Source organism: Vitis riparia, chromosome 6, assembly GCF_004353265.1.
Source record: "Vitis riparia cultivar Riparia Gloire de Montpellier isolate 1030 chromosome 6, EGFV_Vit.rip_1.0, whole genome shotgun sequence".
Lineage (NCBI taxonomy): Eukaryota > Viridiplantae > Streptophyta > Magnoliopsida > Vitales > Vitaceae > Vitis > Vitis riparia.
Window position 1 is genome coordinate 4959712 of NC_048436.1, and position 19005 is coordinate 4978716.

General features: G+C 35.7%; 2 protein-coding genes across 2 annotated transcripts; one reads left to right on the plus strand and one right to left on the minus strand.

The window, feature by feature from the left end:
• Positions 1–219: 219 nt before the first annotated feature.
• LOC117916326 (E3 ubiquitin-protein ligase SDIR1-like) lies at positions 220–708 on the plus strand. Its single transcript, XM_034832280.1, has one exon. It carries the CDS (start codon positions 220–222, stop codon positions 706–708), a length of 489 nt encoding a protein of 162 aa, XP_034688171.1.
• Positions 709–1082: 374 nt separating this feature from the next.
• LOC117916456 lies at positions 1083–14313 on the minus strand. The gene is made up of 8 exons (XM_034832510.1): positions 14064–14313; positions 11210–11317; positions 10426–11088; positions 8415–8494; positions 3017–3493; positions 2823–2909; positions 2618–2712; positions 1083–1592 (listed from the first exon to the last, which is right to left on the minus strand). The coding sequence occupies exons 1-8, from the start codon at positions 14068–14070 to the stop codon at positions 1523–1525; spliced, it is 1587 nt and encodes a 528-aa protein (XP_034688401.1). The 5' UTR covers positions 14071–14313; the 3' UTR covers positions 1083–1522.
• Positions 14314–19005: the final 4692 nt, after the last annotated feature.

Genomic DNA, 19005 nt, shown 5'->3' on the forward strand with positions numbered 1-19005 from the left:
TGTGATAAATAATTGACATTTATTTATTAAATAAAAAAATAAAAAAATAAAAAATAGAAAAGTGAATGCGCGTTTCCCGTGATGAGACCGACGCAAACACGGCATACCGCCCACCAAATTATATATCCGTTTAAAATTCTTTCAAAAAACGGTTATCTTCTTCTAAAAGTGGAAACTCTTCAACCTCTTTTTTCTTCCATCCTCAAGAAGCCTGAAACCATGGATGAGCTTCAGATAGCCAGAGCAACAGCCCAGATCCTCCACCGACTGGAGCACTGGGGCAAGATCGTCGCCGATCATCGCCCGAGTGAAGCTGGAACTGGTAGGTTCGAGGGAGAGGAGCTCCAGCTGCGGAAGCTCAAGAGGATGACGTACGAGCTGGCTCAGTCGCGGGCGGCGGCGGATTGCCGGGACTTCGGGGCGGTGTTGAGGGAGACGGAGCTGGGAGTGATGGTGGAGATGGGGAGGATATTGGCGGAAACGGTGGATCCGGTGTTGGAGGGGCTGAGGAGGGAGACGGTGGCGGAGGAGGGGGAAGTGTGTGGGGTGTGTCAGGAGGAGATGGAGAGTGGGGATGAGGATGTGAAGAGCATGGGGTGTGCGCACAGGTTTCATGGGTTTTGCATATGGCGGTGGCTGACGGAGAGGAAATCTTGCCCTCTGTGCAGGCATCCCCTCGACCCCACGGTCCAACACCTCAAAGTTTGAATTCTTTATGAGGGGTTTTCAAGATTGTTTGGGAGGCTGATATATTTTTATTTTGTTTTAAGATTTAAGATTTAAAATTCTTTTCTTTCCTTGACAATACAAATCAAGAAATTGTTCTGTATGGTGAATTTTGTTTTCATATCATTTCATGTGTTCTTGAAGATGTCTGAAAAGTTATGCGCATGGATTTTTACATGGGAAGGGAAAAAACCCTGACTTGTGACCATGCAGACAGATCAGTAGAAGTGGACAGATGGGCAATTGATTAAACAGCTTTTCATTGATTTGTAAGAATGATTTTCCAGATCTATCAGACAGGGTAATTGTTTTTCTCCAAGTATTTAGCAAAAGTTGGAGATATTCATCTTACCTTCTGAAACCAAATAAGACAAGCCCTTCATTGGGAAAATAGAGAAGAAAACATGAGCCATGAGCTCTGAATGTATCATGCGATCAGGCCTATGCATGAATCTGAGATTAGAAGAGCTCCCAGGCAACTGAGATTTTTACAATCAAACTCCCAAAAGAATCTCAATCTCAGTTAGGCAATAAAGGTAAAAGCTTTTGTACATATATATATGTATAAACAGGTAAGCATTGTAAGGGACAAAAGAACTTGGGTGGGGCAATCAACTGAAAACTTTCTCCTGCTTCTACTTCTGGTGTTGATCCTACTGGTGCTTAATGTTGTGGTTAAACAGATCGTTCTCAACTGTACAGCTTCATTGCGTCTTTACTTGGCATGGTGGCCGTTTCTTTCCTCTCTTTCAGATGTGACATTGAGAAACTTTCAGATCTCTCTATCGTTGCTTCCTCAATCCATGGAAGAACTGGTTTCGGCAGTTTCATCCTCACTGAAACTAGATGGCATCTCCATAGCAGACCTAGATGATGTAACCAAGCAGTGTTAGCAAGTTACCAGGTATGTCGAATTGGACAAGGACAGAAAACCAGGGATCATCAGAACAGAAGGGATGGTATCAGTTCTACGACTTCATTTATGTCCCACCACTCAGCCATTTCAAATTTTAAGAGAATCTGTGTTGATGGCTTCAATGTTTTCCAATTATCCCAGTACATGCATGTAAAGAACACAACACAACACCTAGTATCAAAGGAACACCCAAACGCTAGGGAAATTGGCATTCAAGGAAAAAGGCATTGCTATTCACATAAACAAACACATACATGTGTATAGAGGCACCTCCGCTAAAAAATTAATTTCATAACTACAATGCAGATGATAAGCCAGTACAGCATCATGCACGAGAACAAGGCTATCGGTGTTATGATCAATGAGGAGCAACTATGAATGATGTGGCATTGGCAATAGTTCCACTAATTGTCTTTCCAGCTTCATACTTCCACATGCAAAAATTAGAGATTATCAGAGCCTAACTAAAAGCAAAACCTATGGCAATGCTTTCTGGATGTTCAGTGGGGTAACATAACTCAGAAAAGATACAACTCCAATCCCACTCATTAAACCATCACAGTAAGGAGGCATTTTCGGTCATTTTTCCAAAACAATGAAGCAATTGACTTGCAAAAGAACCCCTGCTTATTCATTAAATTTACAAAAGCAATTCTATATCATGGGTGACAGATGAAATGAACTCAACCTCATAGGCTCAAAAAAAAAATTCTCAAAACTAGAAGGGTTGGAAATAGATCATCTACCACAGCTGTGAATTGATTTTCAAGAACAAAATAAACACTCCACTAGAATCAGGTGTTTTATAATTTTTACTTGTGTGCTAATTAGAGATATAGAATTCATCCTTTCATTTATTAATTAATCAATTGCCAAGAAAATTTCCAGCCAAAAAATTTACTGAGACAAGATAAGATGAATTTTTGACAGCTTTAAAGACAGACACACTAATCACATGGAGGAATTTATACTAACCCTTTGATCTGATTTCCCCATGTTGGTGTTTCAGAAAATGATGATTTTTTTGCATAATCCAGTGGTGGAGACTCATCTCTAACTCTCTTAGCAACCTTCAAACATTTATGGAAAAAAAAGAAGGGAGGATGAGGCATCAGCAAAAAGTTGATCAAAATAAAACAAATTGAGGATATGCCTTGAAGTTTAACAAGCCAACACTCACTCTCATTTCATTTGTTGGTTGCACCTTTTCACCTACTGGATCAGAATATTCTCTCATTGCTCTCCTTTCTCGACAAACTTCTTCCATCTGTGAAAATAAAAATCACAAGATTCAATCTCAACCCAAAACTTCAATCATGATAGCCGTCAAACTATAGAAGACATCAACAAAAAGATATAAAGTAATAATTAAACCTTTGCCATATTTCTCAACTGCCCTCTCCCTTCATCATCACAAGACCCACTTTGCTGAAGTATCAAATTTGAAGGTTTAGATTTCAAGTATTCCTTCTGCTGGACAATCTTGGGCCTGATGTCATCATACTCATGCAACCAAGAGTCTGTTTGTTCACTAGTAACTTTTCCACCATAGGGATGAAGGCGACGATTAGAAACAGAACTCAATCTCATCCCTTCAATACCAGGATTAGACCTCATCTCATAGTTCTTGTTGCTATTAACAAAGGAGGTTTCTCCAGCAGCATCTTCATGCATATCCTTGGAAAAGTTCCAGCCAGGGGACGAATTGCTATAATTAGGAAAAGAACCCTTTTGCTTTAATTGGCGGTTAGAGTAATTGTCCCTACTATCAAATCCATGCATGGTTCCAAAGTTTGCCTCTTCCATACAAGAATTTTGAGAAGCCAACTTGGAACTACACACTTCATATCTCTGCAATGTGTTTGAACATAACAAGAATTTAGTTTATCATATAAATCATCTGTGACCAATAAATTTCAAGAATAAAAAGAGAGAGAGGCGCAAAAATTAAACATGTACTTCAATTTAAACTAATGGGAAGGCAAAACAGCAGGTTTTTAATTATTTCCACAAGTTCAAAAGTAAATGTTGTTCATTTGCTTCCTTCTTTGCTTTAATGCAGCACCAGAAGAGGTGCAAGCAAAAGTGAGAAACTTCAGCTTCTGGAAGTGTTTTGTTATTGTATTTCAATTTAAGCACAGAATGCAAGTGAGAGTTGATAGATACACATGAAAATTTTTATCGGAGGGGGAATCCCCCAAATAGACCTTTCATTTTGATACAGTAATAGTATAGAAGTAGATGCACTGCTCGTGACAAGAGTGGCAACTATGGTGGTGGTGATCTGGCATTGATGTTGGTGGAGTACTGTGGTAGAGGGGCAGTAACAGGTGGTCCTGGTGCAGTAAAAATGGTAGGAGGGGTGATGTAGTATTGACATAATAACAGCAGTGATGATGCAGTCATGATGGGGGTTGCAGCGCAGTAGTGCAGGAATTGAGCCTGGACTTGATACAAGGCTCCTTGTCATATAATTGCTTTCAGAAATGATTTCCCGAAACTTGAGTTGTTCAGAAAATTCAGAAATGAATTCAATCTCAAAGTTAAATTCTGGTCCCAGTACCTAAAAGTGTCAGTCACTTCACTAATAATAAAACTATATGAACATGCATCTTACCATGTATTTCCTTGTTAACATACAATTTACAGATGAACTGCAAACTTACATGGTAAAAGAAAGTGAAGAACATTTTTCCATCTCAATAAGACTTATCAAAAAAAAAAAAAATATTCATCTCAATAAGATGAGTCCCTAATAAAATGACTGTCTTATCGTTCTAAATAAACTAAGAGTCCGTTTGGAAGGTATTTTCAAAGGGTTAGAAGTACTTCCTAATGCTTGCAAATACTTTTCTTACTGAAATTAGGCATTTGATGAAGTTTTAAAAATCTCTCTTAAAAATCTAGATAATCACTACAACTTGATTGGTTAGCGGTGTGTAATCCCAATGGGTTGGTCTAACTAGAGCATTCGCTTGTTTTTCTTTGTATTTTCTTATATTTGATTACTTATAGTCTTGTTTTTCTCTAGTGGAAGGATTCCTCATCCTTCTCTTGTACTTCCTTTTATCAATATATTCCTTTGTCGTTTCCTATCAAAAAAAAAAAAAAAAAATCTAGATAATCACTTGAAATCATTTTTGTACTAGACTTGGCAGGTGCTTCTTCAAAAAATCACTTTTTTTGTTATATGTGTCATCATCAAAGGCATTTTCAAAATACATTTTTGGTTTATATGCAAATACTAACTCATTCCCCACAAAATTGTTTCTGATAGAAGTGTGATCAAATCCAAACTAAGTGCTCTAACGACACATGTATGGTATGATTTATGCAATACAAAAGGCTTAAATCACTCAACTTAACTCGAATTGGTGCTAAGGCCCTAGCTATGATGCTAACTTTTATTTTGAGCTAAATTTTAGGGCAAAGATATGAATTGAAAAATTCAATCATAACCAAGGCAGAAAGGGAGTCAAGCATTTAAGACAAGGAGGAGCTGAGAGCCAAGCAAAGCCAAAAAGGGAAAGGCATGATCATGAAAGATAAGAGACAAAGCTTATGGAAATGGTTGGAGAGGATGAAATTATGTGGAAACTAAGTTGGAGCAAGAATCAAGTGAAGAAGCAAAATGGGTGAAACTGAAGACTTGAATTTTGGATAGCTTCTCATGGGAGTTACAAGGCAAGCCACATTATTTCGAAGCTTGGGAAATCAGGACTCTACCACTTCGAACGGTTCACAAATCAGAGTTGAAACAAAAACGTTATGGTCGATTGAAGCAAGTTGTGCAAGAGGGACTTTCTATTTCAAATCCACTTAGAAATTCATTGGGAATTCGAAATGGACTGCTGCCAAACAACTTCCCATTTCAAAAGTCATCCAAAATTTGAAATGGGTTCTACCATTTCATGTTCCAGCCTTCTCCACTTCAAATTTTGCAAACCCGGCCCTTCTCCAATCTGTAATGGGCCCTAGACATTTGCAAATTTCAATTTTTATTTTTTTTGAAAATTGTCATGTGATTTTTGGAATAAGCAGCTAATCAGAAGCTGTCACATATCTCTTTTAGGGTTAGGCTATATATATTTGTTTGGTTTTAGGGTTTAAAAAGATATAGAACGTAGGGAGAGAGATTGAACACCTCTTCTTTCATTCTTTAATATAGTTTTAGGTTTTCTTTCTTTTCTTTTTGATTCTTTTCTATTTTTATTTCTTGGCAACCAAACATTGGTTGAGGAGAAATTCTCCACCATGTTTGGCTAGTTTTATGTGATATGAAGAAACAAAGCAAGGGAGATGGACAACCTATATGAGGAATGTGTGGAAGGATGATAAACTCTAAACCTAAACTCTTTAATTTTTCATTTTCACTATACATGAATGTATTATCTAAGTAGTTCCACTCAATTAAAGGATGATCGATGTTTAGCTTGGTTTCAATAATGTTTGATTGCCTCTCAATCATTGGATAAATTGCTCTAATTGATCCTACATGAGATCAAGATGAATTTTGGGATGAAGGGCTTAACAATCAAAATCAGAAATAAAGTTGAAGGTTGATTTAACTTTTGAGATCTAAATTAAGATGTGGTTAAATCTTGTATCCTCTCTTTGATCCTCAAAGTAGGAAAAATCTCACTTTTTCTCACATATTCAAAATCAAACTTGTGATCTTCTTAGGATCATTTCCTTCTTTTTTTTTTTCTTTTTGTTTAGCTTTTGTTAGATATTTTAGCATCCATATTTTATTCTCATTTATTTAAATTAGGGTTTTATTAGCTTTAACAAATAATTATTCCTTCTAATCAAAAAACAATTGAACACATTAGAGTTGATCCTAAAGGATGACAACCCAGAATTCTACAGAGTTGTGATAACTCTATCTCTGGTTTTTCTTAGCTAGGATTATTTAGTATTTCAATTACAATAGATTTGCGGTCAAAGTGTTACTAACAAAAGTGCCCATAGGCTAAAAGCACTTTTACGAGCATCACTCCCAAATGAACTCAAGTTTCTTATGTAATTGTAGTAGAGGTCATAGAAATACAAAATAATCTAATTATTTTAGGTGATGAAGATGGCAATCCGGAAATTTTTAGTACTAATAGGATGGCTAGCAATCGTTGGGTCCCACCATAGGTGTCACATGAAAGAGTTCTTTTGGTTGGATTTGTTTGAATCTACATACTTCTAAACTCCTTGATCATAATGTGAAAATCATATACTTTGGCGTATTATTAAATGTTGCAAATTAGGAATCTTAGGTGCCCATGTTACAAGGTGTTTGGTTATAGGTTTTATTAATTTTACCTTTTTTATAGTTAGTTTGGGTTTTATTTAGTTGTTAATAAGATTTTTCCTTTTCTTTTCCTTTTCCTTTTTTCTCATCGATTTCTTAACTTCATAATTTTGCATCGGATTTGGAACTAGACATTATGGAAAGTCTTCATTTCTACAATGTCATTCATAGAGTTCCTAGGTTGCAATTCTCCAAAATTTGATTCATCTAAAGCTTAGTAACTTCTCATTTAGCAAAAGCTTCTATTCTAAATTGTGAAACTCCATTGATTGCTTTTCTGTGTGAGACTCCTAGAGAACCTTTGTAAGACTCCCATGTTCCGAGAAAGGAAAAAAAGGAAAAGAAACTCAAATTTTATCAATTGACTTCTCATGGAAAACATGAAATATGAATGAAAGAAAAATATAATAAAAATTATTTTAAAACTTACAAAATTTTAAATTCTTTATTCTCTATATGAGAGGAAAAAATTGAAAAAGGGTGGGAGAAAAAACTTATTAAGTTTAAGCTTATTTTTCATTTTCCCTCATTTTTGCTTTTCTTCTATTTTTTTCTCCTTATTTTCTTTCCTTCATTTTTCTCAAACTTTTCATGATCCAAAAGGAGCCTTAAGGTTTATTGTCCCTGTTCTTCTCCTATTTCTTCTTGATTTTGTTTTCCATAAAGCTTTACATACTTATTATATAATCAGCCCCTTCCTTTAATCCCAATTTCTTAACCATCCTTGCTTTGATCATGAACCCTAATATTATATTTCCATTTCACCCTTGCATTTGTGGTTTTGCTAAGTGGTGGAGTCCATTCTTTATTGACTTTGCAGATAGCTTGAGCCATTTTTTTTTTTTTGATAAGAAACGACAAAGGAATATATTGATAAAAAGGATGTACAAGAGAAGGATGAGGAATCCTCCCACCAAAGAAAAACAAAACTACAAGGAATCAAATATAAGAAAATGCAAAGTATAAACAAGCAAACTCTCTAGCTTGAGCCAATTAAACTAACAGTTCTTTGCTTTTCATTCTTTTGATTGTCTTTGCTCACTACTCTCACCTTGTGTCACATCTTGGATACTCGGATCACTCCCCTTTTATGTTAGGTGCTCTTTTGATATATTTATCCAATTTCCATATTAAAAAAAAAAAAAAAAAAAAAAAATCCTTTTAAGTTACCCTTGTCCAAATTTACAGCAAGTTTTCCCCCTAATTCAATCCCATAAACCATGTACAAAGAGTAACACCATCCTCTTTTTCACCCTTACATGCATAAGAATGTTTGGAAGATATATGAAAGGGTTCACTATGATATTAGTTTGTGAAATCAAAACTAAATAAATCAATTAGCATTTCCACCATTTTTTCTATGCTCCTTGAAATGAAACACACAGTTATTACTTATAATATTAAATAAATAATTTGAGTACCACTAAATTTGCTAAAACATAAAAAGAATGCATCAGAAAGTCTGCTTACAGTACTAAGACTGGGTGGTTTGCGAACTCCGGGATTATCCGGGGATTGGGACATAATGGAATTGCCAACATAGTAGGGTTCTGCAAAAGAGTTCAACAAAGGACACATCAATAATTATAAAACCTATAATATATCAAAAACAGAATTTCAAATACATAAATGCATACATGCATACATGCAAATATCAAATTATAGTTCTTCAATCTCTTCAGCATTGAAATTACTGAGGAACATGACACATCATCATTCATAATCATATACAAGTCAAAGTATTAAATGTACTGAACATTGTACTTGCCATGATCATGATACATGGGAAACAAATGCAAGTCAATGGTTAAACATGCTCCCAATCCAATGGGCTGGCAGGAAATAGACAAACAAAAACCCATGAAATTTGACATTCAAACTCGGATTTAATTGATATTATCTGCAATCGAAACAATCCAAAATGACGAGATTTCCATGAACTGGAATACCATGTATCTCTACTAAACCAAAACACATCCATTTCATGGAATCAATTTAATAAAATGTAAGAGTCGTAAGATTTCAGATAACAATAAATGCAATCGCTCCCATTCTTGTAGCATATGCACCGCCAGTTTGTGTCGGTTGACTTCAAAATTTTATGTGCCAATGAATGAAGAAAATAAAAATTACTAAACAAATTTAACTGATTGGCTGCAAGCCTGCAAACTATGAGCAAAACAGCTTCAGGAAACAACCAGATTCTTGGGTTGAAGCTTTTTCCATGTTGCTCCCTGTTCACCTCTACCACCCTCATATCAGATCTTCCCATTCAAACTCATGACTAATTCCTTTCTTTCTTTCATTTTTTTTTTTTTTTTTTTTGTAGATCACATTTTCTTGAACCTAGAACCTCCCACAAGACACTCATGTAACATATTATTTCACTCGTTTCCAATTAATCACTTATCCAAGAATGAATCCAATAATCACTTATGTAACCATGAAACATTTGTTTACTTGAATTTAAATGTAAATTTTGAACTGTAGATGCAATAACCTAGATTTCAAGCTGTCAGTATTTATGCTCCTCTGCCAGAGGAACTATGGATTATACAGTTAAGACATGATGAAAAATCCCTTTTTACTTCCTAGAAAAGACATCTTATCTAGTAAGACAATGTTCATAAGATAAAACTATACCACTGACTCTTTTTTGAATAGTCACAATCCCACTTTAGGATTTGCTTTCCCTTTTCCCATGGTCTACCTTATTTAAACTCTAATAACCACGTCACAAGTGCATGGCATATACACACTCTATAAATTAAATAAAACTGGACACTTCAATAACATGGATATTTCAAGAACCATATCTTTGCACATCCTATTTCCAATAGCATGCTTGGGCCCTCTGTCAAACTTTAAAGATAAACTTCAGGTTTTCTGTATCTCTCTACCCTAAGGAAGAAACCATATGGTCCTATGGTTTAATATGACAAGGGATTCCTATTACCTCCTATAAAGAACAACTTAGCTAATTGTCACAAAACTATAATGCTCAAGTTTGGCACCAGCATTTTTCCCTTAACCTTCATCTTGCATACTACCCTATTGCTGAGGATAAATAACTTTTTCAGACAAATAAGTCATATATGCAATGACAAAGGTTTTTTTCCCTTTTCTTCAATGCCATAATTCATTCAAAGGGATCTGCCCGCTCTATAGTTAATAAGATAAAAAACTAGAAACATATCTTCATACATTCTGCCCCCAAAAGCATTGGTGCTCCCTCCCACCAGCATCCCAACTTGGCTTAGGTTAGCTTTCCTACTCTCATATGCCTAAAGATAAAAGAGTTACAAGTTGTTAACTCATTTCCAGAAAATTTAACATACCTAACATAATCAAGGAAAGGAAAATTACTGAAAGCAATGGAAAAATTGGTGCAACAAAACTGAAACTCCAGTAATCAGACACTAAGTTATGACAGGACCAGTAACATGAAACATTAACATACAGAAAAAGCATCACGACTTACCATCATCTTGATCCCTAATTGATGACTCAAAAGCACCAGGGGGGAGTGGCTGAAATTCAACACCAAGTGGTGGACCATCCTCTCGATAATGCCTCCCTAGTTGCCTCTTAACAGCAGTAATAGCAACATTCTCAATTTCACCCTTCACTTTCAAATATCCTGATGGCCGAACAAATCCCCTGTTTTGGGCACCTTTGGTATTTATTGGCATGACAATTCCACTCCTTGTTGGAAGTTTTGAAGTTTCAACATCAAAAGGATCTTCATTCTGAGGAAAAAACCTATCTTGTAAATCTGAGCTACTTTCTGATGATGTGTCACCCCTGCCACTAAAATTTCCAGTATAATGACTCCTGTGCTCATAATTAAGGTCTGCAGCTGAAAATTCTTGCCCATAGAACCTTCGACTTTCAACTTCCCTAGGATCAATATGCCTATAATCCCCGTGCTTGGTGCTGCCACATGAATCCTGTCTATATCCACTGCCACGATCCTGTATAACACCACTCGAACGATCTTGCCTTCCATTTGCACCTGCTTCATCTTCCAATAGCTTTTTGTCCTTCAACCTTCTGTGGCAAAACCATCCAGAAATTTGCTTTTCTGTTAATCCTATCTCTTCTGCAAGTTCTGATTTCATGGACTCTGTGGGATATTTGTGTTCTGGGAAAAGTAAAAATATAAAACAAAATAAAATAAAGAAAAAAAAGAAAAAGGAAAAAAAAAATTGTAAGCTATTTAAGAATGCATTATACAACAAGGCAAGTGAACAGAAAATTCATACCATTATAAAATTTCTCTAGAGCCTGAACCTGGGATGGTGTCTTAAGCCTTCTTTTCTTGTTCTTCTCCTCACAAATTTTGTTCTCTTCAGAGTGCACTTCACTTGATTCTGAAACATTAAAAGCAGAAAAAAAATACATAATATTAGTACTGAAAATGACGATAGGAAAAAAAAAAAAAATCTACCAGGAAACATTTGTGGTCCTACCAGCCGATAAGTAAACAAATCCCAATAATATTGCAAACACAAAAATCTAAAGAATCATAAATATGAAAGATGCATGAGAAAAGTAGAAGACTTTGTAATTAAATGTAACTAAACTTTGGAAGTGAAGAATTCTACATCTGCAACTCAGTTCAACAGAGCCTTATCCTATTACATAAGTTGGCCTTACAGATCCCTTTTTGCCATTCCTCTCCATCTAGGTCATGAACAAGCGATCAACTATCCATTTTTTTGCAAACACAAGGCATATATATGATGTATAAAAAGAGAAGCTACAAAAAGAGCTACAACAAGGGTACACCAGAGTATGCAGGGGCTATACAAAGGGCACCAAGAAAAAGATAGAAAAAAGCACAGATCCCTCCCAGACCTACTTTGAACCTATCCAATCAACAAAATCCAACATAGACATAGATGTCTCTCCAATACAATACCTAACAAAATCTAAAAAACCACACATAAAATATTATTTGAGTGATTTCCAAAATTTCCACACTTTCAAATTCTCCCACCAAATTGTCCAAAAAAGGCACAAAGGGGCAGCCAACCACACTTTATTTTGCCTCTTCTTGACAAAGTGTCGATTTCAACTAATGTTTTACAAGGCTATTGAGGTGGGCCCCAGACAAGGCTCTGTGAAGTAGTCTTTTGAGGCTATAGCCTCAGTTAGGGTTTCAAATTTTCTCCCACCAAATTGTCCATAAAAGGCACAAAGGGGCAGCCAACCACACTTTATTTTACCCCTTCTCGACAAAATGTCCATTTCAGCCAATGTTTAGAAGGTTATTGAGGTGTGCCCCAAGACAAGGCTATGTGAAGTAGTCTTTTGAGGCTATAGCCTCAGTTAGGGTAATTGAGGCTTAAGCCTCACTCTATCGACACTATAGCCTCAAGGCTATAAAGGCTTAAGAGGCTAAAACCTTGTATCCAATGAGTTTTAATGAGTTCAATGCTTTTGTGAGCTTTTGTATAGATTTCTTGAGTTTTATATCGGGGCCTAACTTGGGTTAAGCCTTTTACAAAATAAGACTTGGTTGACTTCCAATTAACCCTTTAAATGGAGGAGGAAAAGAGATATTAAAAAGATAAATTGGGAAATTTTTGACTACCCTAATGGTTGAACTCATATATAATCATTACTTTATTATTGATAGATAAGGACAAAAACCATTGCAATTCATAGACAAGAAAAATGGATGATATTTTCAGTAATGGGAAGGGTAATATGGCAATTAGAAATGATTACATTCCTTAGAGGCTCCTACTAGTATTGAAAATTATTTGATGAAACCATAAAAAACAATAAATTTTTAGAAGAGAGAAATTGATCTAAATTAGAAAATTTTAACGATAACGAATAATTACTTTTCTTATTATGAAGCTTATACGCTTTTATTTTTCAATTTTCTTGTGGATTTATTCATATTTTTCTATTTTTCTATTTTTTATTTTATTATTATTATTTATTTATTTAAATTGAGGCTTACACCTTGTCTTGCCTCAAGCTTACTCCTTACCTCATCTGAGGAAAACACCTCAAGACCACCTTTAGCCTTTTAAAACATTGATTCCAGCTTAAAAACATTGGTGTTATTGAAGAGAGGATCACACAATCAATCCCAAACAAAGAAAAATTTAGCTGCCACAAGATTCCCGTTGATGCGCAACGTAAAAGAATGTGATCAACTGTTTGTTCACATTCATTTCATGAGTTCATATCTTTATTAGCAAATGCAGCATACCATCCTACATTTCTGTGCCTTGTTCAACCAGCGTCTGTTTGTCAATGTGCTTGGTTCCCACTTGAATATATTAATCAGGTCTGACAATTACAAGTTAGTGCAACATCCTCATTCAAAAACCCACAAACCCTACTTAAGAATTTTTTCAACATCCAGCATTGCCTTGAACATTTTCTAGAAAAAATTATTAAAGGAAAAGGCTCGAAATTCATCAAGTAAACAGGCTGGTCAAGCCGCATCATAAAAGCATGAAAGCAACTAGAAACTCTGATACAAATTTCAAGTAGAAAATAGCCCTGCATTCTAATACGGAAATTTATGATAGACCTAAATACAACCTACATATAGGAAAAAGAAAAATTTCCAGGATCACAAATCATTCATCCGACAAATGAAAATAATTTTCTTTACCTTTCCATAGGAAATAGAATAGCATTATCACATTATGGGACAAAATATACAATATATATTTAAAAACAATCAATTTAAGAAATAAAACAGGAAACCCAAACATAAACAACCTTCTTACTAGAATGCTCAACCTATTAACGAAGAAATCAGCCCAAAAATAACATTAAAAAGAACTGATGCGCCTGTTTGGTTGCTGAGAAAATGTAGGAAGAAAAAGTCAAAACCCAGCTGTTAATACGACTTACATGAGCTTTTCATTATTTGGAAACCAAAGCAACATAAAATATAAGATTCAAAATCCCACTTCCTTTGATTTTTTTTCGTTCTTCCAAGCAATCAAGCAGCCCCACATATGCAAAAGACTGAATTTTCTAATTTCCAACGCCAAAATTTGAAAATTATTCGCAAAATCCCATCAAGTATCACAAAAGAAAACATCGGACATGATCTGAAATGAAGAATAGGGATATTAATACCTTCCATGGAGTGAAATTTCTAGGGTTTTTCGGCCTCCACCTTTGGTTTGTCTCTCTAAAATCCCTGCCTTTCTTGGGTCAACAAGCGAAACCCACGAGGGCAAGAGAGAATGCAATAAAGGGTCGATGAATTTTAGAGAGAGACAGAAGGGGAAAGGTACAGAAGGAGTTTCAGGTACAAGGCAAGCAGGTAGAGAAGATGATGACACATTGTGGCTTCCAAAATTTATTCCATTTTGGATTTTTCCATCAACTTTCTTTTACCTTCTTATCTCTTGCTACCCTCACTTGGTTATTTCTGTTTCTCCTTTCCTTTATTTTATTTTTATTTATTTATTTATTTATTTATTCATTTTCATTCTCCTCTTTATTTATTTATTTATTATTTTTATTTTTATTTTTGATTTGGATGCACAATTCATTCTTTATGTAAAAATTTAAGAGCTTATTTGGTAACTATTTTCAAAAATAATTTTTGAAAACTCTTCTATCATATTTTATAGAACAAAACTTTGTTTAAAAACCCAAAATATTTTAAATTGTTTTAAATGTTAAAAAAAAAATAATTTATACACTTGACCCAGTATAATTGGTCCCCATTTTAATAATTACCTGCTCGATATAATAGTAGAAGCTTAAGATTTTCCTTTTAGACCCATTTGTATTTCTTATTCATCAATTTTTTTCTTATTATAAATTTAACAATTTTGATCTTGTTTTTTATTTAATTACTCATAATTTAAGTTCAAGTCATAAATGAGAACCTAATATTTAAAATTAGAAAAAATAAAATAAAACAAAAGTTCCCAATCAAAACAAGATATTTTCTTAGTTTGATGGAGCAATATAATGGGCTTAAAACACTCTATTCATAATATTTTTAGTGTGGTTGAGCTCTTTTTAGTAAATTATTCAATTTAAGATTTTATTTAATTTAATGATAAGAATTTTCATTACATTTTTGAATCCTAATATTCATCTCCTCAATTGGACTTAATCATCCCCTTCTTTATTAAATTACTAAATGCACCATATTAAGAAAAAATAGTACCTCAAATTCTTTAAACCCATGCTTGGTTCTAAGAAGAAATATTGGATTTTTCGTTCATTTTCTCATTTTTAACTTTAATATAAAAATATGAAAAAATACATAAATAAAATTAAAGTAAATTAAAATTTTATATATTTTTATATTATTTAAATTTTTATATAGAAGAGTTAAAATAAGTTAAATGAGTTCTAAGTAACGTATAAAAATGATTTATTGACTTTCTCGTTTTTATTATACATAATTCTTGATACAATCCTCTATTGTTTGATCTTCCTATACATCATTGGAATAATTAATGATGACCTTCGAGAGTACCAAGGAAGTGATTTTTTTTTTTTTTTTGTCTCTATTTGATATACTTTGAAGCCCAAATATATGTACTTTGCACCTAATGACATCTAATTACAAAATTTGTCAACCACGATTCTAATTATCAATCCTAATTCCCAAGTTTAAGGAATTAGGGCAAGATACAAAATTTAAAGGTTGATTTAGGAATGTTTTCAAAAGACGTTCTAAAAAAATGATTTTGGGAATAGTTCTTAACAATAGTTTTTAATTGTCTATAGGAACAAAATTTTGTTTAGAAATTCATGTATAAAAAGTAGTATTTTTAGCTTATGGTTTGCGAAAGTACAATTCACTTATTTACAATGCAAAAATTGAAATTACTATTTATATTTTCAATTGTTGCTCAAAATATTATACAAAAATAAGTGAAAGTACCTAAAATTTATTCTAAAAAAATCTTTGTTTTAAGTAATGGTTTGAAAACCGGACCGGCCACTGTTCCGCTTCAGTCCGGCCAATTGGACCGGAATGACTTCGAACCGGGGTCGAACCGCTTAAACTGACAGTCCAACCGGTGAACCGAACAAACCATCATGTTCAATTAATTTTTTTTATATATATACAGCATCAAAACGATGTCGTTTTGGAGGGTATATAAGTTGCCTAAGTCTAGAAACTGGAAAACCTTGCCGCCTTAGTCCTACCCCCGCAGCAGCTGTCGGTGTGCCGCTCCACCTGTCCCTAACGTGCACCCGCCCGTGACACCCAGATGGCGTCCATCGGCAACTATTATAGGTTGGCAACCTGCGGCGTTGGAAGTCGGCGAAGCTCTTCCCGGTTCCACGAGGTGTTAGAAGTCGGCAAAGCTCCTTGCTGTTATTAACTGGCAAAGCCGGCATTGGAAAGCAGCTTCGGCTGGTACCCCTCTCTACCGTTGGTAGATGTTGTCAAAATTTACGAATTTATTAATTTTTTAATTTTTTCTAATATATAAAATAATAAAATATATATTTATGACATCACTAGTTTGACCACCGGTCCGACCAATGAATCGTGAATCGGTAACTTTTTTTATTCAATGACCAGTCTGATTATGAAAACATTGGTTTTTAGAACTGTTGAGAGAGAGAAAGAAGAAAGACCTTGATTCTCATTAATGTAATAATCTACTTACAATTGAGAAATATATATATATATATACAAGGCTAAGAGTCCTACAAGGCTAAGAGTCCTAACTACCATACATGTGTCCTACCATATATGTGTCCTATATTAACAAGAAAAGGTTATACACTATAAATACATTATATTCAACACTCCCCCTCAAGCTGGAGCATATACGTCATATGCACCAAGCTTGTTACAAATATATTTAATCCTAAGACCTTTGAGAGATTTAGTGAAGATGTCAGCTAGTTGATCATTTGAATTAACAAAACTTGTAGCAACACATCCTGATGCGATCTTCTCTCTAATGAAATGACAGTCAACTTCAATATGTTTGGTCCTTTCATGAAAGACTGGATTGGATGCAATATGTAATGCGGCCTGGTTATCACATATGAGTTTCATCTGTTCATCATTTCCAAATCTCAACTCTCGAAGAAGATGTCTCAACCATATGAGTTCACATGTTGCCAAAGTCATAGCTCGATACTCGGCTTCAGCGCTAGATCTGGCCACTACATCTTGTTTCTTACTCTTCCAAGATATTAGATTACCTCCAATAAAAACACAATACCTTGAAGTGGAACGTTTATCTGTGGGTGAGCCAGCCCAATCTGCATCTGTGTAACCAACAACCTGAGTATGACCTCTGTTCTCGTACAACACACCTTGGCCTGGTGTACTTTTGATATATCGAAGAATGCGGATTACAGCATCCCAATGGCTATCACATGGTGACTGTAGGAATTGACTAACAACACTCACAGGAAAAGAAATGTCTGGACGAGTAATGGTGAGATAGTTCAATTTACCTACAAGCCGTCGATATCTCCCGAGGTCTCCTAAAGGCTCCCCCTGTCCTGGTACAAGTTTGACATTCGGATCCATAGGTGTGTCTACCGGTTTACAGTCTAACATACCGGTTTCTTCCAGGATGTCTAAAGCATACTTCCTTTGGGAAAGGACCACAGCAGAACTGGATTGAGCTATCTCAATTCCCAAGAAATACTTGAGTTTCCCCAAGTCTTTGGTCTGAAAGTGGGTAAAAAGGTGTTGCTTTAGTTTCTGAATACCATCCTGATCACTGCCTGTAATGACGATGTCGTCTACATAAACAACCAGATAAATACACTGCCCCAAAGAGTTATGATGATAGAAAACTGAATGGTCTGTTGTACTGCGAAGCATTCCAAACTCTTGAACAACAGAACTAAAACGGCCAAACCATGCTCGAGGAGATTGTTTCAAGCCATATAGAGAACGACATAACCTGCATACTAAAACAGACTCCCCCTGAGCAACAAAACCAGGGGGTTGCTCCATATAAACCTCCTCGGTAAGATCACCATAAAGGAAGGCATTTTTAATATCCAATTGATAAAGAGGCCAAGAACACATGGCAGCCATGGAGAGAAGCAGACGGACAGAAGCAATCTTGGCAACAGGAGAGAATGTGTCACCATAATCAGAACCATAAACCTGAGTATAGCCTTTAGCAACTAAGCGGGCCTTAAGGCGATCAACCTGACCATCAGGACCAACCTTAACTGCGTAGACCCAACGACAGCCAACGGTAGATTTACCCGAGGGTAAAACAACAAGATCCCAAGTGCCATTAGAGTGCAGAGCAGCCATTTCATCCACCATTGCCTGTCGCCAGCCTGGATGGGAAAGAGCTTCATGGGTGCTCTTTAGAAGAGAAACAGAGGATATAGCAGAAACAAAAGCAGAATAGGGTGAAGACAATCGATGATAACTCAAAAAATTGTAAATAGGATGAGGATTAGGAGTTGAGCGAGTACCTTTCCGAACAGCAATGGGTAAGTCATTAGGAGAAGGCAGAGCCGGGGTAGGTGAAGCCGAAGGGATAGGAAGTGAGTCAGCAGGTGCCTCGGCAGAAAGGAGAGGAGCAACGACATGAGGGTGACGATGATAAACCTAAAGTGGTCGAGGAGGCATAGCATCAGGTGGGGAGACAAGGGGAATAGGCAAGACTTCAGAAACAGGAAGAGACTCAGAAGTGGTGGAAAAGAATGGTGAGTCCTCAAAGAAGGTGACATCAGCGGAGATAAAGTATTGATGAGTCTCAAGGGAATAACAACGATAACCCTTCTGAAGTCTGGAGTATCCCAAGAAGAGACACTTCATGGCTTTGGCGGAAAGCTTGTCCTGTCCAGGAGTGAGAATATGAACAAAGCAAGTACAACCAAAGACACGAGGAGGAAGGAAATAAAGTGGTTGGTCAAGGAAGAGAAGGGAGTGAGGAATCTGATCATGTAAGACAGAGGAGGGCATACGATTAATCAAATAACAAGCGGTAAGAACAGCGTCCCCCCAAAAACGAAAAGGAACATTACTGTGGAGGAGGAGAGTACGAGCTGTCTCAACAAGATGGCGATTCTTGCGTTCAGCTACCCCATTTTGTTAAGGAGT

Coding starts and splice junctions, on each gene's coding strand:
- LOC117916456 (XM_034832510.1), bottom strand. Junction 11,089..11,209: donor TCTAGAGAAATTTTATAATG/GTATGAATTTTC, acceptor TACTTTTCCCAG/AACACAAATATCCCACAGAG. Junction 8,495..10,425: donor AATTAGGGATCAAGATGATG/GTAAGTCGTGAT, acceptor ACTCTTTTGCAG/AACCCTACTATGTTGGCAAT.
- LOC117916326 (XM_034832280.1), top strand. CDS start 220: ATGGATGAGCTTCAGATAGCCAGAGCAACAGCCCAGATCCTCCACCGA.